General features: G+C 35.7%; 1 protein-coding gene across 11 annotated transcripts; it reads left to right on the top strand.

The window, feature by feature from the left end:
• The first annotated feature begins 1,147 nt into the window (after positions 1-1,147).
• LOC114468835 (fibroin heavy chain) lies at positions 1,148-23,281 on the top strand. 11 transcript variants are annotated; one of them, XM_028455945.1, is made up of 23 exons: positions 1,148-1,264; positions 4,197-4,253; positions 4,925-4,951; positions 5,474-5,533; positions 5,604-5,636; positions 6,448-6,522; positions 6,608-6,691; positions 7,383-7,412; positions 7,517-7,561; positions 8,415-8,462; positions 11,297-12,190; positions 14,059-14,121; positions 14,206-14,268; positions 15,067-15,108; positions 16,427-16,462; positions 16,555-16,614; positions 17,125-17,169; positions 17,774-17,830; positions 18,856-18,930; positions 19,019-19,054; positions 20,091-20,120; positions 21,350-21,406; positions 22,955-23,281. In XM_028455945.1, the coding sequence occupies exons 1-23, from the start codon at positions 1,198-1,200 to the stop codon at positions 22,957-22,959; spliced, it is 1,989 nt and encodes a 662-aa protein (XP_028311746.1). In that variant the 5' UTR covers positions 1,148-1,197; the 3' UTR covers positions 22,960-23,281. The 11 variants fall into 11 exon arrangements, with proteins under 11 accessions (XP_028311746.1, XP_028311744.1, XP_028311743.1 ...); XM_028455943.1 differs by having other exon boundaries at positions 11,294-12,190; XM_028455942.1 differs by having other exon boundaries at positions 8,412-8,462.
• Positions 23,282-24,789: the final 1,508 nt, after the last annotated feature.

The following is a 24,789-nucleotide window of genomic DNA, read 5'->3' as shown; positions in this document are numbered from 1 at the left end:
TATATTGGCCAAAAAAAAAAAAAGCATGAAATATTGTGAGAAGAGGTTAAAAGTGACAATAACGGGTCATCATATGTGACAGTAGGTAGAAAAGTTATAGAAAGGGTTTGTAAGTGCTGAACATGCCTTGATAGTAAAAAAAATGTACAGAAAAGGAATTGAACTTTGATGGAGAAGTGAAAATTATTTGCACCCATGTTATAGTCATCTTAAAGATGTATATCCTTGTTATAATCAGAAATATAATGAGTTAAAAGTTACCAAAAATGGTGTAAAAGGTGCTGAAATTGTTTTTTTAAAAACCAAACCACAAAAATTGGTTAAAAGTTGCAAATTAGAGCGGCCAAAAACGGACAGAAAAAGTGGTAAAAAGGGTTCAAAGTGGCTCGATGTGGCAGAAATCAGATGGTTTGAGGTAATGCAATTTAAAAAGAAGGAACAATTAGTTTAAACTGGCAAATAATGGGTATGACAAATCATGAATGTGGTTAAATTTGCAAAAAAAGAGGTTAAAAGTGACTTTAATGGGTCAATATATGTGACATTAGGTGGAAAAGTGGTGGAAAGGGTTTATAAGTGGTGAAAATGTGCAAAAAAGGCGTTGAAATGTGATTAAAAAAGTGGCAGAAATCGAAGTAATGTAGCAAAAATGCATTAAAAGGAACAAAAATATGGCAAGAAAAAGTGATGAATATAGGTTAAAATATGGCAGGTTTGGTGTAGTTGCAGAAAAATGGTTAAAATAAGCAAAAATTGGTTCAAATTATTAAAAAAAAAGAAAATCAGTCAAAATGTTTCAAAAATATTGGCAATTAAAAATGAAAATAGGGAAAATATCCAACATTTATTTAACATAGTTGGGAATGAGAAACAAAAACACTATTTCACAATAAGACGTCATCAAGAATCATGTTTTCAAGCAATTGTTTGATCATTGCCTTGAAAATTAAATAAATAAATGTATTTTGTGGGAAAAAGACATATTTTCAACCAAGCTGACGATCGTCGTGGAAACTGTAACCTGTGTGTGTGTGTGTGTGTGTCCTCAGGTGATGGAGATAGACTTCAGTGGTTCTTTGTCCTCAGAGGGCAGGACTGGTTAGTGGGAGTGTATAAAAAATAAAAAGCCCTATAAAAGCCATGCAGGGCTTTAATCTCCCAGTCCTCCCAGTGCAGCTGTTTATCCACTCCATCATCATGCTTGTTCGAGCTGTGCTGCAGACGTCCCTCCTCCTCTGGTTGGCTCAGCAGACTCTGCAAGGCGGTAAGTGATCTGCACATGCTCAGTAGAGCTCTATTCATGCTTTGATTCATGCTTTGATTTCACCTTTTGTTAAAGTCGAATTGAGTTTAAATGATCATCACCAGGATTAATATTCAGGTTTTAGTTATTTTAACTTCCATTACATATTCAAAGAATGGTCAAATAAAAACACGATATGGTGGCGATTTTCATGCTGATATATTTTTTTATATTTAACTCACTTGCTTAACATTTAAGAAATGAATGTAAAACAATGTGTTTACATGTAAAAATAACAGAATAAATATTCAATATTAAATCAATGTTTGACATCAATGTTAAATGTGAATCTAAATATTACATCTTGATGTTAAATGTTGTTAAATCTAAATCTAAACCTTAAATTTAACCCTTAAAATTATAAATATAAATGTTAAATTTAAATATAAACCTTAAATCTAACCCTTTAAATGATAAATCTAAATATTAAATGTAAATCCAAATGTTAATTCTAGATGTTAAATCTAAATGTAAACCTTGAATCTAACCCTTTAAATTATAAATCTAAATGTTAAATGTGAATCTATATGTTAAATCTAGATGCTAAATATTAAATCTAAATGTTGAATGTTGAATGTTAAATCGAAATGTTAAATTTTAAATCTAAATGTAAAATCTAATTTTAAATTTTACATATAACACTAACCAGCTTTGGTAAATGAAATATTTTCAAAATATTTAGATTTACACTTGGCGAAACATTTATATTTAGATTTACCATTTAGATTCACATTTAAATTTTAGATTTAACACTTAGATTCACATTTTACATTTAATCAAAATGTGTTGCCCAGTGTAAATATAAATGTTTTGATAATAATCAATTCACCAAAATGAGTCAGAATTAGATATAACATTCAGATTTACATTTAATATTTAGATTTAGATGAATGTTTTGTTAAACACAGTTAGATGCACACATTTGACAGCCTGAAAGTAAACCCTAAATGAACTTTATCCACATTGATAAATGACACGTTTTACTGCCAGTAACTGAAATACATTAAAATCCTATGAACACAAACGTCTCCAGGGCAACAGTCAGTGGACGCTCTCTCACTCTGCTGTTAAATGTCACGCCGGTGAGAGTTTGTGAGCTTTGAGCTGCAGCCTCACCACCATCATCATCATCATCATCATCATCATCATCATCTCACTGTGGTTTATATCGTCTGATTGTGGTGAATCAAAACGTTACGTGGAAAGGTTGCAGAGGGTAGAAAAATCTCACATCCTGGCGTGAGAAGAGCCGACGCTGTTTCATCTTCTGTTCATCAGTGGACGATGAATTATTTCAATAAAAGAAGATTTGAACTGAAAGAGAAGTGTGAGGCTTTAGAGCAGTGGTTCTCAAACGTTTAGGCTCAACTCCCTCATTTCTCTTTTTTATGAATCCCCCTTTGTCCCACTACCACATTTTGTTTAGAAAACTATTTAAAAAAACATCTATAGATCATAATGATGGAATGAATGAGTGATAACACACATTATAAAGAATCATATTTTGTAAATAAGTGGAAAGAAACAGTATTTAATGCAGTGGTTCGCAACCTTTTTTGGATCGTGACCTCATAGTGATATCAAGAATTTCTGAAGACCCCAAAGACTTTTTTTTTTCTAGAATTAGTTTTTGGTCATGATTGAACTTAGATTTGTTTTATTTTTTTACTGCATTTTAGTTGAACTAGATTTATATTTCACAAAGTGAAACTATAGAAAAATAGTTGTTTAAGATTATGTTGTTTTCAATTTTTTTTAAAAAAAGAAGAAGAATTTCAAAAATCTATTTTAAGTTTTAAGAAATTTCAGGCGACCCCATTTAAACTCCAGGATATCCCACATGGGGTCCTGACCCCAAGGTTGAAAAACAATGATATAGTGGCTCCTGAATAGATTTATTTCTATGGTTGTTATCATTTAGACACTTTATTTGTTCATTTCTCTCTCTCTGAGAAACAATGCCTTCGATCATCAAATTCAGCCCACAGAATAAAGTTAAAAAGACAAAAAAAACATGAATTATTGTGTAAATTACCAAATAATTAAGTTGTACATACAGTATCTCAGATATCCAAATACACCAATTCAATGAAACTTCATAATATTTGGAGGATCACAATTTTCCCACACTTTTTTTTCCCACATCTATGCATTCATTTGAAATCTAAAATGGTTTAATGATCTAAATTTTCCTCAAATTAAATAAAAATTGGGCACAAAAATCGATTAAAGAAAATTCTGCAGGGACTGAAATCTGTCTCTTATTGCCTTTCATACTTTATTTATCTATTATATGTCGTGTAAAGTACACTTTAATATTGAAAGTTCTGGTTTTCCTCCCTAAAATCTGCGTTCCACTTAAGATCTAACTACGTCATATTTGGCCCACACACACACACACACACACACACACGCACACACACACACACACACACACACACACACGCACACACACACACACACACACACACACACACACACACACACACACACACACATTCATTTCTAACCTGATTTGCTCTGTGGAATGTTATTACAGTTTAAAATCCTTAACACAGATTAGATAAATCAAAGGCAGAATGTTACAATTATTCCAACGTTATGGGTCTTTTATTTACTGACCATTCTTCCTCTTCATATAATGACATAATAAATATCCTGGTGCTAAGATATCGTCTGTTTTCATACGGTTACAGAGAATAAATGAGTCATTCTGCACTGATTGAGTTCGGAATAAATATATTTTCATAAATAAGAGTTAATATTCCTGAAAAGTTTTTATTTATTATCTAATAGTGTCAAATTTGATCATCTAATGAAGAGCCTAATGATGATGATGATGATGATAGAACAGTTTAATGTGTAGAAACATTAACATTAATTCATTCATCAGCTGTTGCAGGAGTCCAACCTCAGAGTGTGTCATGGGGACAAGGACTGCCAGCTAGAGGTCTGTACGTGTGTCTGCATGTGTGTGTGTGTGTGTGTGTGTGTGTGTCTGCATGTGTGTGTCTGTACGTGTGTCTGCATGTGTGTGTGTATATGTGTGTGTGTGTGTGTGTGTCTGCATGTGTGTGTCTGTACGTGTGTCTGCGTGTGTGTGTATGTGTGTCTGCATGTGTGTGTATATGTGTGTGTGTGTGTGTGTGTGTGTGTGTGTCTGCATGTGTGTCTGCATGTGTGTGTGTGTGTCTGCATGTGTGTCTGTACGTGTGTCTGCACGTGTGTGTGTGTGTGTCTGCATGTGTGTGTGTGTGTGTCTGCATGTGTGTGTGTGTGTGTGTGTGTGTGTGTGTGTGTGTGTGTCTGCATGTGTGTGTCTGTACGTGTGTCTGCACGTGTGTGTGTGTTTGTGTCTGCATGTGTGTGTCTGTACGTGTGTCTGCACGTGTGTGTGTGTTTGTGTCTTCCTGTGTGTCTGTACGTGTGCATGTGTCTGTCTACATGTTTGTCTTTACGTGTGTCTGTACGTGTGTCTGTGTGTGTGTGTGTCACTCTAAATCTGTCTTTCTCTTTGTCTCTCTCTCTCTCCCTCTCTTTCTTTCTCTCCTTCTCTGTCAGTCACTCTGTCTGTCTCTCACTAAATGATTTCATGTCTGTGTTTTTTTATTTTACTTTCAGGTCTGGGTGTTGGAGTGAAACCTGGAGGTGAGGCGACTGACTGACTAGTTGAACCATGATCTCAGTGGCTAATTATCGGCTTTCAGGGTCAAAGAACTCAATATCTTAAAATACCATATATTGTGTTCGGAGAATGATCCAAGATGGCCGCCATCCATATTGTGAATTTCAATGTTACCGTAACTTTGGTTCATTTAGACGGACAATTTTTGTCACAAAAAACCTACATTTTGCCACTGGGATCATGTTTCTATGTCAAATAGAATCAAAGTTATGATAAAATATACAAATTGGCATTATGGATGGCGGCCATCTTGGATTTCTTTGATTTTGAATGAGAACCATTGGTTTGCCAGCATGGATCCCATTAAAACTATAAACATTTTCATGCTTTCTTCCAGAAGTGAAACATCTTTTTGATTTATCTACTGGGCTAATGACTATTATTAAATCAGCACTGATTCTAGTTGTACTTTAATACATTTCTGTGACAATAACTGATGTTGTGACCAACGTGATGCTCAGTAACGTTCCCAGTTTTCCCCTCAGACGTCAGCGCTCTCGGAGCCGTGGCAAATCGATTTGAAAGCAAAGCAATGAAAGCTGGACGTAAGTTGTTCCTCTGCAGCAGAGAATTAACTTAACTTCACTCTCTCTGTGTGTTTTGTTCTTATTTCAGTGGGACGTTACGGCGGCGCTCAGCTTGGACTTGGTAAGAAAATTCTAATATTATTATTTACATGTTATTATTTAAAACTGCCTGTACAATGACGTTTAATTTTCTGCTAAAACATCTTTTAAATATAATGTTTGAAATCTCATGACTGCATTTTAACTCCTGATATGCATTATTCTAAATGTTAAATATAAATGTTAAATGTAAATCTAAATGGTTAATGTAAATATAAATGCTTAATCTAGCCCTTTAAATGTAAATCTAAATGTTAAATATAAATCTAAATGGTAAATGTAAATCTAAATGTTAAATCTAAATGGTAAATGCAAATCTAAATGTTAAATATAAAACTAAATGGTAAATCTAAATGGCAAATCAAATTGGTTAATGTAAATCTAAATGGTAAATTTAAATCTAATCATTAAATCTAAATGTTAAATATAATTCTGTGTCAAATATAAATTTAAATGTAACACTAACCCGCTTTGGTAAATTAAATATTTTGAAAATATTTAGATTTACACTTGGCAAAACATTTGGATTTAACATTTAGATTCACGTTTAAAATTTAGATTTAACATTTAGATTCACATTTCACATTTTAAAATTAGAGTTTGCAAACTGATGACTGCATTTACACTAATCAGATGTGTTAATTCTGACAGCTTTAGTCATAGTCTTTTTACTAAAATGCTACTTCTGGAATATTTTAGTCGTAGTCTAGTTTTAGTCAACTAAATGATGTTAAGATTTTAGTCGATAAATGGATAAATAAATAAATAAATAATTTTCTTGCAAAAAAAGTCCTAAAGCAGCGCTAATAGTTTTTTTTTTTTTTGTATTTTAGGAGGATACAGGACTCTTGGATTAGGAGGGAGAGCTGGTATGAGACATGGCGGCTACGGGGTTCAAGGAGTCTACGGTACACCCTTGAACACTTGCAGTCCTCTCACTTTACAGATCATCGCATTTAAATAACAAATAAATAATATTTTGGTGGTTTTTAGGTGCTGGTCTTGGTACAGGAATGGGTCTAGGGACTGGACTCACGAACGGGCTTGGTTTGGGTTTGGGTCAGGGTGGAAAACGAGGTGAGAATTACATTTTGAAAACGATATTTCTGTGTTTGCAAGTCTTCATGTAGCCTTTTAAACATCACATGATGGATGTAACACTGCATAATGTAATGCTGCATTAAGTAACTCTGTGCAAAGTGATGGGATTAAAAGTGAAAGAACGCTGTGTACTGAAAGTAACATAAAAATAGTTTTGACTAATGTGTAACATTGTAAAGTAACCTCACAAAAGGTAATGTGCATAAAGTGGCGCAACTTAACAAAGTTGCTTAAATTAGGGCAGTGTAAAATAACATGATGTCAGGTAAAGTTGTGCAAAGTGAAGCCGTGTAAAATAAAGTCACTTAAATTTGCATTGCCGCAAGTCGTGTCTCATAATACAGTGTCCCGTAAAATAATGTCACATAAAGTAACGTCTTGTAAAGTAACATTGTGTAAAGTAACATTGTGTAAAGTAATGCCCCGTAAAGTAACTCCACGTAAAGTAACACAAACTAACGCAAACTAGCTAGCATAGCTCAATTAAAGCTTAAAGCTAAATAGCATGATGCCAAGTAAAACACATAATCAACGATCTTTGAGTGAAAATCTGTTGATCTAATAATACTATATATAATACTATTATAAATATTTTTAATATTTGCAATCACTAAATAAAACTAGAGCAGATTATTAGAAATCAATGCTTTCTATCTTTCTTTTTCAGTCTATGGGACTGGCCTGGGAACTGTACCTGGTAGATATTTTATAGTTTTATAATTATATCCTGTAATTAACCACACGTCTGTTATGAAGTGATGATGTGACCAGAGTTTTGTGTTTTTGTTTCCTCTTCTCCAGGATATGGAGCTTTGGGAGCGATTGGCTATCCCGGGCTTCGTCCTGGTGAGTTTTGTTCGTTCAGGGGCCTAATTCGGACTAGTTTCATCTTAAGTGAGCCACAGATTACAGGCGGGAAAAATAGCCATTTCACCATTAATGTGCGCTAGTTTGCACTTACATATAAATTATAAGTAAAATATATAAGGCACTGACAATATGCTTAATAAACTTAAATTTTCACCATTTATTAATTGCATTTTGGGATATTTTGTAGGAAAAAAATGAAAGTTCTTTCAATAGTTTGAGATTAAATATGACTGTCATCATGTGATATAATCATGGGAAAAGTCTAGGCCTTCAAAAATTGTGCAATTTGCTTGAATGAGTATGTTTGGAGGGGCAGAGATACTGTATCTACAACAGAATTATTTGGTAGTTTACACAATAATTCACGTTTTCTCTGTCATTGTTTCTTTTCCTGCGGGCCAAATTGGATGCTTTGAAGGGCCAGATTTGGCACCCGGGCCTTGAGTTTGACTCATGTGACTTACATGGGGAAAGTAAGTGATGCATATATTGCAAATATGTCAGAGGTTGTAAACTTGAGGGTTAAGACGCAAAAAATCAGACACAGCATTTGCCTATAGGCAAAAAAAGAAAAATAATCTTTAGGTAGTTTTTATCTATTTTTGAGATAATCAGAAGACAATCTAGTTACTTTTTACTGCCTATTCCAAAGATTCACATTCGGCTTTAAAAGACATACACGTTATTCATTTGATGCAGAAAAGACCAATATGTCTATCTACTGTTACAGAAGTTAGCTTTTCACCATGATTACTGGTGTGGTCCAGATGAACCGCACACATCGAGTGCTGTGATTGGTTGTGACAGTCCTCATGTCTGCTCTCAGCAGGACACTCACAGTATCCCAGTGGACAAGGGTCCAAGCAGCCAAAAACGGGTAAAGGCCTTCACCTCCGTCCCTGTGGCGTCCACGTCCTCGTCCTGTCTCTCTATTCGTCCATAACCCTTCCTTTGATCCTCTTTAGATAACACTGGTTGGTTTCATTTCATCTAACCTCAGTTAGAACCTTTTGTCATCTGGAGTTTTTGTTGTTTTAGGTTTAGGGCTTTGTTCCTAGTGGTTAGGTTAACGTTATTATACGGTATACACTTTAGGAAACAAGTAGCTTTTGAGTTTAGCCTTAAAGGTGGAGAGAGTAGCACCCTCCTGTACTAAGACTGGGAGCTGGATCCAAAGGGGAGGAGTCTGGTAGCTGAACGCTCTGCCTCCTGTTCTACTTCTTGACACATTTGGAACTTTCAGTAGACCAGCAGACTGAGAGCGGAGATAAGGCACTAACAGGTCCTTAAACTTGATCATGTAGAGCTTTGTATGCTAACATGAGGATTTTAAACTCTATTTTAGATTTTACAGGAAGCCAATGAAGGGAAGCCAATACTAGAGAAATATGTTCTCTCCTGTTAGTACCTGTTAGTATTCTGGCTGCAGCATTCTGAATTAACTGGAGACTTTTTAGTGAGTTACTAGAACATCCTGACAGTAGAGAGTTACAATAATCTATTCTAGATCTAACAAATGCATGGATTAGTTTTTCAGCATCACTCTGGGCCAAGATATTCCTGATTTTAGAGATATTATGGAGGTGGAAGAAGGCTGTCCTTGAGATTTGCTTAATATGGGAGTTAAAAGATAAGTCAGTATCAAAGATAACGCCTACGTTTTTTACTGTGGTTGCTAGGTGACAGAGTAATGTCATCCAGAGACACTATTTGCTCTGATAATTTATCTCTGAGGTGTTTTGGACCAAATAAAATCACTTCGGTTTTACCCTGGTTAAATCCAGATTCAGAATACTTTATTTATCTCAGAGGGTTAATTCAGTTTTGGTTACATCCCGTTCAAGAAACGTGAAAAGACAATCACATATAACATGGGACTACAGGAACAGGAGTACTGCCCCGTATTTTAGATCGTTTTCTCCTCTTCTTACCTCATGTTTTCTACTCTCATCTGGGGGGGGGGGAGGGTTTAAGGTGAAGAAAAGGGAAGGGGCAGCATCTTGTGAGCACCACACTTGCCCCTCCTGCAGCCTGCAGGGAGGGAGGGTGGATGGGGGGCCAATCCAGGTGTTGAAATATGATCATTTCGTTTCATTCTGATTCATTCAGATGGCGTGGGTAGATCTGGTTCTGAAAACAAAGTTCCAGGTGGCGGTGGGGGGGGGGGGGGGGGGGGAGAGAGGAGGAGGAGGAGGGGGGACGGAGCGTCATTTCTACACAAACATCTTGGTGAATAGATGAGACAGCCTTGAACGGCTGGTTGTGGGGAGCCAATGATGATAAGCGATTTGTTTTCAATTCAGGCTAGCACAATTTTGGTAGCCTTGAGTCCTGGTTTCCAGCAGTAATCCAATAAGGTAGCCTTAACTTGCAGCTGAGCATTTAACTTCTCCAAGTTGGATTCAATTCTGTGTAAACATTCCAAAGTAGCCTCTGCTTACTTTTGAGTTTGTTCATCACATGAGTTTGAGTGTTAAGAGTCCTACCCCATCCGTCAAAAATGACTGGCAACCTTCCCAAAACAGCTGCTAATGTAATACAGACTTTGCGATAGGTCAGAAAAAGCTGCCAGCTCCAATCAGCAGCATGCCTGCTACCATAATTCCAATCATGTAGATTTATTCCGCGTCCTCAGCTGAAAGAATGGGCAGACACACGGCCCTCCACCAGGAGTCAAGTCAATCCAGCCGTAAACGTACCATCCGGACAAGCAGGCTCACCTCTGCCCGTTCTTTTTGTCAAAAAAATTAGGTCGATTGCCTTGAGAGACCAACTGATCAATTGCATAATTTTGGTTTTTGGATAGAGATGTAGAGAGAGGCTCCTACTAGATTCACAAGACAAAACAAGCAGCAGCAAAGGCAGATAAGAAAAATTACACCGCCTCCGAGTGCAGGAAGAGAGGAGAACGTTACAGCTCATCCAGGATGTGGTATCTTTCAGACCGGAGTTTTAATAACTGAGTTTCATCTAATTTCATTGACAAATAAAGCTGTGTATCATCCGCATAGCAATGGAAATTTATATTATGTTCTCTGATAATGTTACCGAGTGGAAGCATATATAATGTAAAGAGTATTGGTCCTAGAACTGAACCTTGTGGAACTCCATCCTATCTTTTCACTGGCTTGGTGGACCCCATAAACAATGATAAAATTGGCTAATATTTTGCCTGGTTATCTTTTTTGGTAATGGAACAAATTAAGGTTGAGGACAGAAAGATATTAAAAATAAATTAAAAAAATATTTGGGGTTTGATGCACCCTAGTTTAGGGCTTTACAGGGAGGAGAAGATTATAACCCGTGTGCTGTTTGTGTGATCCGTGTGTGTCTTTGCTTTGCTCGACAGTCGTCTTTTTCACACATGGTTTCTTTGTCCTTTAACGCTGACGTGTTGAACTCCGTGTTGTCATCTTTTGTTTGCTGTCATCGCTCAGACTGATCGATGAGTTATTCACGTTTGTCTGGCTTTAGTTGTGTAATTATGGCAATAATGTTGTCCTTCTCCATTGGACCGACTTGAAGCCATAATGGGTTGTTTGTCTTTTGTGGTATTTCTCATTTGGGGATGTGTTATGCTGCAGTTGCTGCAGAAATACACACATTCGTAGCCACAAGGCGCTAATTTCCTTTCATGCGTTTCAAAGACACAGGACTTTGGCTTTGACGCAAGGAGGAAGTGTTGAATACCTGATGACATTTCTTCAGCAGGTTTGGGTCCAGCTGAGACGGACAACCTGAGCCAAACTGTTCCAGATCTTAGGAGAGAAAGGATCAGAGCTGGAGTTCCCACAATTCGAAAACCAAACAAAGGGCTTGGACCTGAAATTCAAGGTCTACTCAGGCCAAATGTTCCTGAATCGAATTACCAGAGAGAGCGCAAAAGTATTAATTTTTTAAATCGTGGTGAATCCACGACTCCTCTTAACGTACACACCACACACCGTAGAGAAAGCCATGAATCTACAGCCCTTAAGATTAAAGGTTTTACACCAGCAGCTGAAAGTGCAGGAAGACAACCTTCGGTTAATCAAGAACCCATCAGACGTACAACCTCGGCTTCTTCTCAGACACCGATCATCAGAAACAACGATCGGTTCCCCCTTATTAATCTGCGACCTCCAAACTGTGGACCGTCCGTTCATGGATCTGATAGATCCGAACTTCTTCGGCAAAAACTTGTTGGTTCACAAAGTTCCGTTCCTCAGCTGAACGTTGGCGTAGTCAGTCAACAAAATGCTCACAGAGATCAGCAACTACTTCCACAAGATGTGAGGAGCAATATGTTCTCTACTCAGAAGTCCAGAGGGTTTTCATCCACAGTTATAGACAGGCATGGCAGAGAGGGACCTTTAAGTAAGGACGCAGAAGGACCTGGGACTCGTAGGACTTTTACTTTGGAGCAGCATCCACATGAGTCGATCAGTCTTCCAAGAAGTGGAAATCCAGAACCTCTGATTCCAGGAATCACCTCCATCGCCGGCCTGGAAGTCCAGCCCTCGACCACAGAAGGTTGGGATGTGAAAGAATTTTCCCAAAGTGTGCATGACGTCAAAAAGTTAAAAACTTCCCCAGGGCAGGATGGAACGAACGCCAAGGGAACAAGTAAGAGCAAAGATTTGTCTTCATTACTCCTTAAATTTCCAGCTCGATGTTTATTTTATTTATTTTTGATGTTTTCATATTAGAAATAAAAACTTGACATTTTACTGCTGTGAGAAAAATCAAGATTACAAACGTACTTGTAGATGACTAGAGTCTAGACAAGACTCTTTGCAGCTGCCACATCTGTTATTTCTCGTTGGAGTTGCCTGGTTTAGGATTTGTCTTGGTACTTGGTTTTCTCCAACAGTCCAGAACATGTATGCCAAGTTCATTGGAGCCTTTATTTCCTGTAGGAGTCAGTAAGTTTGTCTTTCGGACTATTAAACAAAAGAGAATGTCAATAGCTTACTCCGAAGAACTGCCCAAGGCCTAGTTCTCAATACAACTAGACCTTTGGTTTGATATCGTATCTGGCAGAAAGACTTTCAGTTCCTGGAAATCAAGTTTTCACTTTCATTCTCTGTGATCTCCTTCAAACCGAATTGTTGAACAAAGCAAACATCGTCTTCAACGGCTTGGTTTTCTTTCACAACCAGTGTGTACCTAGTACTTTACTTCTTGAGCAGTTTGAGCTGCAGCATCTCCTCTGTCTGGCCTCAACTACCACTCTTCTGGACTACTTTTAATAGATGTCGAGCATTTCTCACTCCTTCAATCATGGAGATTCCCTGCTTTAAACAACAGCTTCAGGGACAACTTCTTCACCTTATCAGCTCTTGGACAGGTTGTGTTAAATAATGTGTTGTCCACTTGCATCGGGGTTTGTATCATTTCCACACTGCATAATAGTAAGAAACGTTGATGTGAACCGGTCTCTCATCATCTGATCCCTGTGCATTTTGCATCAGCAAATTTAACCCTAAATTGTCTTTCTGGCAAAACATTTAAAATAAATTATCAAGATTTACAGTATATTGTATATCACCAATTTGAGAAAAAATATTGCAATATGAGTTTTGGTCCATATCGCCCAGCCCTAGCAGATAGTATCATGTTAATGAATGAAATTATTGAGTATTTCATAGAGTCAGTTCACTATAGTACATAGTATATACATACATATACCTAGAGAACAATCTAACAGTACTTAATAACAATATTATTATTGTTTCACAAAGAAAATAAACTATTTCAAAAGGGTAATGGGAAGAAGTTTAAACTTTTTATATAGTCCTTTCTATACTGAGCCAAAATACGAGATTTGTACAGTTTCTTAAAATGCTAGAGCGTGTTAATATTTTGCCGTTCCTCTGAGACTGTACCCCACTTCTCTTTCTGTGAATACATTTTGAATATTTGCAGGCAACTGATCATTTCTTGCTTTAAACATAATAAGCCCTGTCAAATATTCTACCAAATCAGGAAATGTTGTAACTGTTCCAGAACTTCCATCTTCCAGTGACCTACAGATGACCTGTTGACCACTGTTAGTTTTGACAACTTAAGTTTTAGCTTTATTTTATTTAGAAAATATAATTTTTTTTGTTTTAATAATTTAGTAATTATGATTATGATAATTATATAACAATATATAATATAATGATGGTTATTATAACGATTATAGTTGTGATGGTTGGATGGGGTCCATTTCAATATAAACCAATAACAAAGTGACAAACAAACAAACTAAAGTGTACCTTACATGTAAAGCATGTACGAGTGAAAATAAAGGAAATCTAAGACTGACTAAATTTAATAAAATGCAGACTTACCAAGTAAATGACAAACATGACGGTTCACAAAGCTCCATCCATCCCTCTGTCTACAAACTAAGCTTTACACAGTGCATGAAGGCAATCAGGAGGTGGGCTACACCTGAGTGGAGACAAAGGGGAGAATGTGCAGTTAACTGATGCTCTTTTGCACAGGTTATGGTGGCGGAGTAGGAAACTACCTGGGAACTGGCCTGGGTGCTGGAGGCTATGGAGCAGGTATTGTTGAATTCCCTCTTTTTAAACTGGTACAGATGTGGATCAATGGGTTAATTCTGACTTGTTTTTATGTATTGATCACAGCTTTGGGACAAGGCGGCTATCTGGGAGGAGCTGCTGGAAAACTGGCAGCAGGTACGGCCGTGGGTGAGAAAGTAGATGAAAATGTTTCCAAACATTTTTTCCCATTTTGAACTTTTCTTAAACGGTACAAACAATTTTCAGGCCTGAAACCATGGGTGGAACAGCAACGTAAAAAGTGAGGGTGTTCTTAGGGCCGGGCCAACGTTGACAAACGTTGACCAAAAACATGAAATAGCTGTTATTGTCAGTGATTCTCAACTTGTGGCTCTTTATGTCTTAATTTTAATTACTATTCCCCCAGAAAACCTTAAAAGGGGAAAACTTTTTAATTCATTTGTACCTTTTTTTGGCCATTTTGCAACTTCTTTTGTCCCATTTTTGCTCCTTTTCCCCAAAAAATGTATTTATTTATTTTTTTCATACTGTAGCTTCTTTTTGCCAATTAATATCCTTTTTTCCCAGTGTGATGGCACCATCAAAATAAAAGTACTCTATTATATTTAAACTATTTTAAAAGATACTGGTCCAACTTGCAATAAAATTTAGGGGTACTAAATTATTGAACAATTATTCACACATTGCACAATAACTGTAAGACTTTGAAATGCTACAAAATATTTCTTAAGAAGTTTTTGGTTGCACAAAATTAGCTTTGTGGTAAAATTTTATATTTGTTTACATATTTATTTATTTATTTTTTAAAGTTCTGTTGTTTTTGTCCATTCTTTATTCATTTTTACTTATGTAAAGGCTTCAAATAAGCTTTTTAGACTTTCAAAATAAAGTTTAAACATTTACTAAACCGTGATAGAGATTACCAATGCACTGTTGTGTTCTTCATCCTCATTTTTGTTTTCTCAGGATACGGAGATGGAATGACTGGATATCTCGGACCCATGGCAGGTAACGTCCTCAGTGCATGTTTAATATCTAACAAATTCACACACACACACACACACACACGCACACACACACACACACACACACACACACACACACACACACACACACACACACACACACACACACACACACACACACACACACACACAGACACACACACACACACACATACACACACACACACACACGCACACACACACACACACACACACACACACACACACACACACACACCTCCTGATGTCATTTTGTTTGGTTTTATTGGATTCCCTATGATTTGGGATAAACCAAAATAATCATTTCAAAAAGGTTTTACATTTTAATAACCTTTTTAAATTGGTCGACTAAGATAATTTAAACAGATAAGTTTGCTTTACCTGCTCACCCTTAGCATCGCTACATGCTAAGCTAACCAAAACATGTGGGACGATGGCACGTTCGGCAACACGTGGATTTCAAAGATTTATATTTGAGTTTTGTAATTGTTTCACCTGGAAAATAACCTTTAACATGTCAGTGTTGGGAAGGAACACTTTGTTTATGTTTTATATATTCACATTTTTCTGAATTAAATTTGTTTGTTTTGTTTTGTTTATTTCTTTCTCCTCCACATTGAAAAAAGAAGACAATATTAAGTTATCTTGATCATCTGATGTCATCATTAGACTGTTTTTAATTTGAGTTTTTCGAATATTTCTATTCCTCGCAAGTTATAATAACTTTCTATTTGAATGATTTTATTTCATTTTATTTTTTTTACAGATTTGTGGGTAAGATTTTTAAATGAGCTTTGTTAAATGCTTTTAAGCCTCTTTTCTCCAAAAATCACAGACCCATAACAAGTAAAAGTTTTTCTAAGCTTCTACATGACGTACATGGCTTGTTTTTCAGACACAAGTAGGACTCTCAGTGGTTACAGATGATGTCATAATAATAATAAACATTAGGCCAAAGATACACATGTTTTTGTACTAAAAAGTTAAGTTTACCACTACTGTGCCATCATTGTTAGTCGTATATTTGACTAAACAACTTGTAATCAGGTTTCTGCTGTGCCGTGCGTTATGTTAATTTTGGTTCCACTTTTTGATGCTGTTACGCATGTGTCTAGTTCAGCAATGCTTTGACCAATCAGAATGGTTGACACAGTGTTCCAAAACTGAGAGCCTGTAGAAATTGGTGATATCAAACATTATGGGAGTGGCTTTAGCCCTGGCCAATCGGAGCTGGATAAATGAGAGACTGGCCATTTTACGCATGAGCAGCGTGCGCTCATTGGATGGATTTTGTCACGTTATCGTATCTTTTGTGTCCCCAGGTTACGGGAATGGTTACGGGGATGCTTATGGAGCTGGTGAGTGTGTGTGAATCCTCTTCCAATGAGCAGTGAGTCTTTCCCACGCTCATTAGTAGTGATTATTAGTGCTAATTAGAGCTGTGTTTCAGGGCTCGGTTACCCTGCAGATTTAGCCGTTGGTCTGGAGAACAAAGCAGGGAAAAGTGAAGGTAACATTCCTAAAGGGAACTAAAGTGAACTCAGACCTGTTTGAACATGTAGAAAATCTGTGAAACGTTGATTCACTGATCAGCCACAACATTAGGACCACTAATACACAGACCACAACGGATAATCAGAACTGCAGAAAAGATCATTAATGTTGATCTGCCCTCCATCCAAGACTTATACCTGTCCAGGGTCAGGAAACGGGCAGGTAACATCACTGCAGACCCCTCCCACCCTGCACACAATCTGTTTAAACTCCTCCCCTCCGGCAGACGCTACAGATCACTGTACGCCAAAACTACCCGCCATAAATACAGTTTCTTCCCCCAGGCTGTCACTGTGATCAACACTAAACAGTCATAGAGTGTCAGACCTGTTTCTGTGAAATAACAACCCTGGAACAAAATGTCACTGAGAACAGAAACTGTGCAGGTTGTAGTTTTCTGAAGTTATGCTGCTTCAGGTGCTTTAATCAGCTTCATATTTAAATGTTGTCATTGTGTTTCCTTTAGGCCTCGGTACAGGAGGATTAGTTGGTCCCCTGCAGGGAGCGTATGGTGAGAAATGAGCAAAAACACAACATCTTCTCAGACGCTTCATTTTTTTGTTGTTGTACATCCACAGTCAGGTTAAATCAACAGGTTTACTGTAACTCTGATCTACTTTCCTTTAAGGGAATTTCTTAAAATAAAAGTCAGAGCTTAATCCAGTGGTTCCCATCTTTTTTTTGATCGTGACCTCATTTTAAAATCACTCATTTCTGCCCACCCCAAAGACTTTATTTTGCTTCTAGAATTAGTTTTGATCGTGTTTGTTATACTGTGTTACATAGAGTTGCTAGAATTAGTGAATTAGAATTAGTGAAATAAATTGGGCATTTATTTGATTTATTTATCAAATTATTCTATGTAAGTTTTTTTGTTTCCTTAAAAGTAAGATTCCATAATTTTTTTTCAATTTCTGTTTTATTTCCATGAAATAAAAAGGCCTTATTCTACACTTAAGGCTTTCTTAAATAACCAGGAGTCAGCAGGTGGAGAATGTGGTGAACAGAGCTGAAATAACTTCAAACAGGCTTTTGACTTTATTGTATAAAAATGAGTTTGTTTGGGTTCAAAGGTCACAGCTCATATTGTGAATTATTTTCTCTTCCTGCTGCAGGAGGAGCTGCTCAGGTGCCTTTTGCCAACACTCCAGTCCTTCCTGTGGGACTAGAAGGTCAGGACGTGGTGAAAAACACAAAAAGAGTGTAAAACAAAACGAGAATGTTAATGTTTTTCTGCACATTTTCTCCACTTTCAAGACAACTTTTCCACCTAATGTCACATATATTGACCCATTATTGTCACTTTTAACCTCTTTTCATCACATTTCATGATTGTTTTTACCAATTTAACCACATTCACGATTTGTCATGTACATTATTTGCCAGTTTAAACTAATTGTTCCAATACTGACACTTTTTACCACTTTTTCTGTCCAGTTTTTCTGTCTAATTTGAATAATTTTTGAACATTTTGAGCCCATTTTGCTTTTTTGTTTGTTTTGTTTTTACCTTTTTTTCTGCAACTACACTAAACTCATATTTTAACCTATTTTCATCAAATTTTCTTGTCATATTTTTGCTCCTTTTAATGTATTTTTGCTATATTACTCCCATTCTGACACTTCTACATCAAATTTCTACACCTTTTCTAAACATTTTTTTTTCCTCATGTTCAGCATTTTTAAACTCTTTCCACCTAATGTCACACATGTTGACCAATTATTGTCACTTTTTACCTTTTTTCACCATATTTCATGATTATTTTTGCCAATTTAACCACATTCACGATTTGTCATGTACATTATTTGCCTATTTAAACTAATTCTTTCAATATTGACACCTTGAACCATTTTTAGCTCTTTTTCTGTCTGTTTTGCCCAGTGAAAGAAAATTGTGTTTAAAAAGAATAAATACAGAAATATAATGGAGATGTTGCGTCAGAAGTTCGTGAAAAGATCTGATGTGAAAAATGGGGGGATGGGGGGGATTTTCCAACATATCTATGATAGTTTTATGAAAGGTACCGTTTTGGTACCTTAGCTCAAAGAGTGTAATTTGTTATTTAAAGGGTTAATAATGACTTTATGGCATAATTAACAGTGGATATTATTCAAAAAAAAGAGAATCAGCTCAGAAGTGTTAGTTTTAATATGTGTCACTGCTGTGTTCTGACACTTGTGAGGTTTTGTCACCTCAGGTGATGGTGGTTATCCGTACAACACTCAGCAGCTCAGTTTGACCGCTGAAGCTGCCAAATCTGCCAGTAAATATGGTGAGAAACACTGGTGTGAACAGTGATGGAAAAAGCCGTTATTGTTTTTCCTTTCATTATTAATTTTAATAACAATGTGTTGTTCTAGAAGCTGGTCCAGGATTCAGAGCTCAACAAGCTGCAGGTAATTTTTAAAGCTTTACAAACAACAAATCAATCATTGAAAACTCAAAAGAATGTTAATAATCCAAGACAATGGACCAGCAAACACTGTTAAAAGCATACCAACGCTCTTTAGATCAGGGGTTCTCAACCTTGGGGTCAGGACCTCATTTGGGGTCGCGAGACACTGGGAGGCGGTCGCCAGATGCCTTCAAAAAACTAAGAATATTTTTTAAAACAATTTGAGACAATTTTTGATTATTTTACCAAACTTGCCATTATTCAACCTATTTTCATCACTTTTTCTTGTCGTATTTTTGCTTCTTTTAATGCATTTTTGCTGCATTTCTGCAACTCTGTCAAATTTCAATGCTTTTTCTACACATTTTTTTCCACTTTCAACAGATTTTCAACACTTAGAAACCCTTTCAACCATGTTTTTCACCTAATGTCACATATGCTGACCCATTATTGTCACTTTTAATCTCTTCAAATATGCTTCATGCTTATTTTAGCCAATTTTACCACATTCACAGTTTATTAATGCCCAATATTTGCCAGTTTAAACTAATTGTTCCAATATTGACACCATGAACCATTTTTTATCACTTTGTTTGTTTTTTAAAATCTCATTTCACCACATTTTCCACCATTATTGTCACTTTTAACCTCTTTTCACCATATTTCACGCTTACTTTTTCCAATTCAACCACATTAATGATTTGTTATGCCCATTATTTGCCAGTTTAAACTAACTGCTCCAACAAATTGCTTCAATATTGACACTTTGAACCCTTTTTACCACTTTTTCTCTCTGTTTTTGGCCACTCCAATTTGCAACTTTTAACCAATTTTTTGGATTTTTAAAATAAATATTTCTGCTGGGAATATGATTTCAGTCATTTTATGACGTTTTACTTAAAAAGACCAGTTGGGGATGGATTTTGTCATTGCATTTACCAGGAAAAGAGAAATGGGAATAATATTGCATCAAAGTGTTGGTATATTTCCTATGAATATTGCCCTAACTACATGTTTTGTGGTCTGTGTTTGTAAAGGTTTGTTGGGACCGAATCAAGACGTCTTGGGTAAGTCACAAATGATAATTTAACTTCCTCTGGGCCTCCTTGTTGTATATGGCAACCCTAGACTGTGTTAATCATAGTAAAATATATACTAACATGGTAGAAAAATCAACTTTTACTGTCTATAGTACAGTCTAACAGCACTTCAGTACGCTTTCATCAACCTTTTATTGTTTTATTAACAAACTTACCATACGTCAATGATTTGTCTTTAGACTTGATACTGCTTCATTCACGTTTTTATTGTTAATGGTACAAATTAAACACTCCGCTCCTAAGGTGGCCCACTACATGTAGGGGCCACACGAGGCCCTCTGAAACAAAAATACACAAAACAACAAAAATACACAAAATGACTCATAATACACAAAACAACAATGAAAATGCACAGAATGACAGAAGAATTAACAAAATGACAACGAAAATACACAAATCTACATCAAAATCACAAAAATTACTCCAAAAAAAATGAATAAAACAACATAAAAAACACACCAATTTAAAGAAAAACATCTAAACTGGCAACTAAAAAAACACAAACTCTTCGTTCTTTCCTATATTAATGCTCAGATTGGTCATTATTCTGAATGCTGACATGAATGTTGATATTGTGGCCCTCTGATCAGACATTTTTGGCCCCAGCTGTGATAAAAGTGCTAAAAGTTGTTTATCTCTGGAATAAACCTTCCAAAGTTACAGTTCATTCTGCCAGGAAACGTTCACCAGCTTTTTTTATTTCCATTTTTTTGTCCTTTTCTTTGGAAATGCCTTGTTTTTTCTGCCATGTCATTTGAAATGAACATTATTTCACTCATTGAATACCAGTGGAATGGATCATTTAGGAGGAAAGATACAACATGCCAGAACTAACCTGAAAAGGAAGAGCATAACAATAGTATATCATATCATAATTGTATATAAGGGTATAACATATATTAATACTTAATAATAAACATAATAAAAGGTATATATTGTGATTATTCAAATTTTGCCACACAGACTGCCAAAATAAAATACAAATTTAAACATTATTATGTTCTCCTTTTAATGTACAGACAACCTTTTTATTAGACACAGCCTGTGATTTTTTACTTTTTGTTGCATGCATTATGGATTATGTACCTCTGGAGTGTGTGAAACGTGCCTGACGTGCAGCATCTAACGCAGCTTTGTCATTTTACAATAGAGATCTGACTGGTGCGTCTATTACATGTGGGTTGATATGTTCACAGGGGAGCAGACCGGAAAATATGGCGGTGTGAACGCAGCCCTTGGTAACGGTTACAAAGGTGAGACCAAAGGAAGTTAGCTAACTTCTTTTTCTTTTCTTTTGTTTGTTTGCAGTGTGGCACGTTTCCTTTGTGGGAACAATTTAAGCTGCTGAAGTGAAACTCAAAACCTTTGAACCAAAAAAAAAACCCCAACCAAAAAACAACTGCTAATTGTAAAAAAATACACAGAATATGCAATTATTCAATGAAATTTACAACTATTCCTAATCTGTCCTCTGGGGGTTTCACTGGTACACACAAGAAGTTGTAAATGTCATCGTAACGTATTACTCATACTAAATCTGACGTCAAAATGAATTTGAGATTAACAATGACTGACATCATGTGATGTAAACATGGGAAAACTGTGAACACTGGGAGAAAATATGCAGTTTGATTCGGGCCGAATTGGGAGCTTAAAAGGGCCGAATTTGACTCCCGGGCCTTAAGTTTGACACGTGGTGTAGTGCGTTCACATGAGAAACAATAGTCATACTCATACTCACCCATGATGCATTGCGAGCAGAACGTAAAATTGTCCTCGAACCGGCTTCAAGCTAAAAATCAAACATCCACTTTTCAAAATAAAAGCATCTCTTCTTGTCTTTCATTAGTTTTTTTTTTATAACAGGGCTCTTGTTTTGAAGTTAACAGGAAGTTTCATCAGTAGCACAATGGAGACCAGGGTGCATCAAACCCCACAATGTTTTAAAATCAATCTGTCCCTACGAGTCCAATTATGTTCCAATTACCAAAATAAAAGAAGCCTTGCAAAAATATTTGCTAAATCATTTTATATTCATGGGGTCCTCATTAAGGTTGACATTTTTTACATATAATAATAATAATAATAATAATAATAATAATAATAATAATAATAATAATAATAATAATAATAATAATAATAATGATAATAATAATAATAATAATTATTATTATTATAAGATTTTATTTATAATGCACTTTAAATTTAAAACAAATCTCAAAGTGCAACAGTGGGTGTATAGGAATAAAAGTGTTTTGGGGCAAAATGTCCAAGTTGCCCCATTATTTTTATGTTTAATATAACATTTGGGTTATTTTTTTTCCTGGAATAAAATTGTATATTTTGCTTTGGATAATGAAGCATAATAAGACACTATTGACACATTTACACAATTAGCATGATTAATTGACGATCTAGCAGTAATTAGTCATTTCTGTTTTCTTATGTTCTTCAGGAAAACAACAAAATAATTCATATTTTCTGTTATTATGTTTTCTGATAATGTTACCTAGTGGAAGCATACATAATGTAAAGAGTACTGGTCCTAGAACTGGACCTTGTGGAACTCCAGCTCATCTTTTCACTTTATAAGATTATCTTTGAAGTGTCTGAAGTGTGTTAAGACTTGATTTATTACTCGATAACCAGCTCCAAAATGGAACGTAATGCTGCATTCAAGGCAACTCAAAACTCGGAATCTTCAATGATGGATATTCTGTAGGATAATAGAATGTTTTTTGTATATATATAGTATATTATTCACTAACATTCAATATGTTTTCCTGTGTCTCTTCATCCAGCCTAATACAAACAACCTGGAGGTCCTCAGCTGGATGGTCGAGCTCTGTACTACGTTGAGTGTAATTCGTTTGTAAGGCTTTCCCTCTGTATGTTTTTTTTTCTATTTTGTTTTACAGTATTGTTTGTTCCTCACTTTGTTTACTTCTGTCTCGTTTGTCTGAAACCTCGTGTAACCTCCTCCCATATCATTTCTACATGTCTTGTCGAGTTATAAACACATGTTACATGCAGAAGTAGACAGATTTTGTGTCAATATTCAAAAAATTGGTTGTACTGTTGTGATGACTCAGCAGTTTTAAAGACAATAAATGTCATTGCCAAATGTTGTACGACTGCGGCTTTTCTGTTTTACTGCTTTGAACTCAATGTGCTTCTAATGAAACATCCCCCACTCACAGGATGTGCCACCACTTCCTTTTTTCGTCCTCTCATGTCCCACATTGACTTACAAACACCAAAAACAAGAACTGACACCAAAGACCAAACTAAGAATAGATGATTCAAAATTACACCTATGTGTATTTGCTGTTGAGGTACGTTGAACATGTACGATGATGAGGGAAAATGAAATATGTGTCACTGAAGATACAATAAATGGCTACAAAGAAATTGCGTGATGCACTTTTTTTCTTTATTGAAGCATTTTTTCCAAATGAAAAACCTCATGAAAGTGGAAGAAAAACAGCAGCAACACAATATTAGAAGGAAAATGGATAAATATACATTTATATAATAATATATACTCTGCTTTCTACAAACTCTTGATATGCTACATCCTGGTACACACCAGGGTATCGTACTTATAATGCATTAATTCATTGATGTGTGCTCCAAAAACAGCCACTCCTGATGGTAGAACAAAACAACTGTATTTTTTTCATAGCTGGATATATAAGAAGTAAGACACAGATTCTTGAATTTGCTGGAATTGGTGGCAGCGGTGTTTTGTTTTTTTTGTTTTTTTTAGAGCATTTTAGTGATACATCCTAAGGAAAATTGTTGCAAAAACACAAAAAAAAAAAAAAAAAAAAAAAAAAAAAAAGGACTTCTAAACATTTGTTTATGTCATATTGAGTACCAAAATGTCATCAATGATGAGACATCTTCAACAAAACAATTTGGGTCGTTTCTATTTTCACCATCAGATGACAAAAGTGACATAATAATAGTCAAAAATACTTTGACTTAGGAAATAATTTTGCGCAATATTGTCCATTACATTGTCAATATACACAGCAGAGTAGTATTTAAGGTCTTAAAATCATCCCAATCTATTCCCCAAACTTAGAAATTTAAACATTTTGGCAAGAAGAAACAATAATTTTTTTTATTTAGTCCCCGAACTAACACTACCCCCTAATTTTTTGGCAAAATTGAAAAAAACTACAATTAACTGAAATTTGGAATGGACCCAGATCATTTTAAGACCTTAAACAATACTCTGCATGTTATGGACAATTTTGCGCAACATTAATTGCAAAGTCAAAGTGTTTTTGACTGTTAATTTGTAACTTTTTGTCATCTGACGGCCAAAATATATTTCAAAGCAACTGAAATTGTTTTATTTAAGATGTGTCTCATCATTGTCGACATTTTGATTTCAAATATAACATCAAACACATTCATGAAATATTTAGTTTTCTGCTTTCGATAAATCGCAAAAATGGTCAGGGTATATCGCTAAAATGCGCTCAAAAAAACTCCTGCCATAAATTGCGGAGACCACAACAACCATTTTCTCACTTCTTTTATATCATACTTTTAAAAAAAATAAATACACGGTTGTATTTTGTTCTACCATGGGGAGGGGAATTCGATTTTTTTTTTGGTGCTG

This window comes from Gouania willdenowi, chromosome 8 (genome assembly GCF_900634775.1).
Source record: "Gouania willdenowi chromosome 8, fGouWil2.1, whole genome shotgun sequence".
NCBI classification, from domain to species: Eukaryota; Metazoa; Chordata; class Actinopteri; order Blenniiformes; family Gobiesocidae; genus Gouania; species Gouania willdenowi.
The sequence above is the reverse complement of the archived record's forward strand: the minus strand, read 5'-3'. Positions and strand labels throughout refer to the sequence as shown.

Bases quoted from the DNA above. Each gene is read 5' to 3' on its own strand.
- LOC114468835 (XM_028455940.1), top strand. From the start codon at position 1,198: ATGCTTGTTCGAGCTGTGCTGCAGACGTCCCTCCTCCTCTGGTTGGCT. The intron at 12,191-14,058 runs GTAAGAGCAAAG...TCTTTTGCACAG, and splicing joins AACGAACGCCAAGGGAACAA to GTTATGGTGGCGGAGTAGGA. The intron at 18,931-19,018 runs GTGAGAAACACT...GTGTTGTTCTAG, and splicing joins CAAATCTGCCAGTAAATATG to AAGCTGGTCCAGGATTCAGA.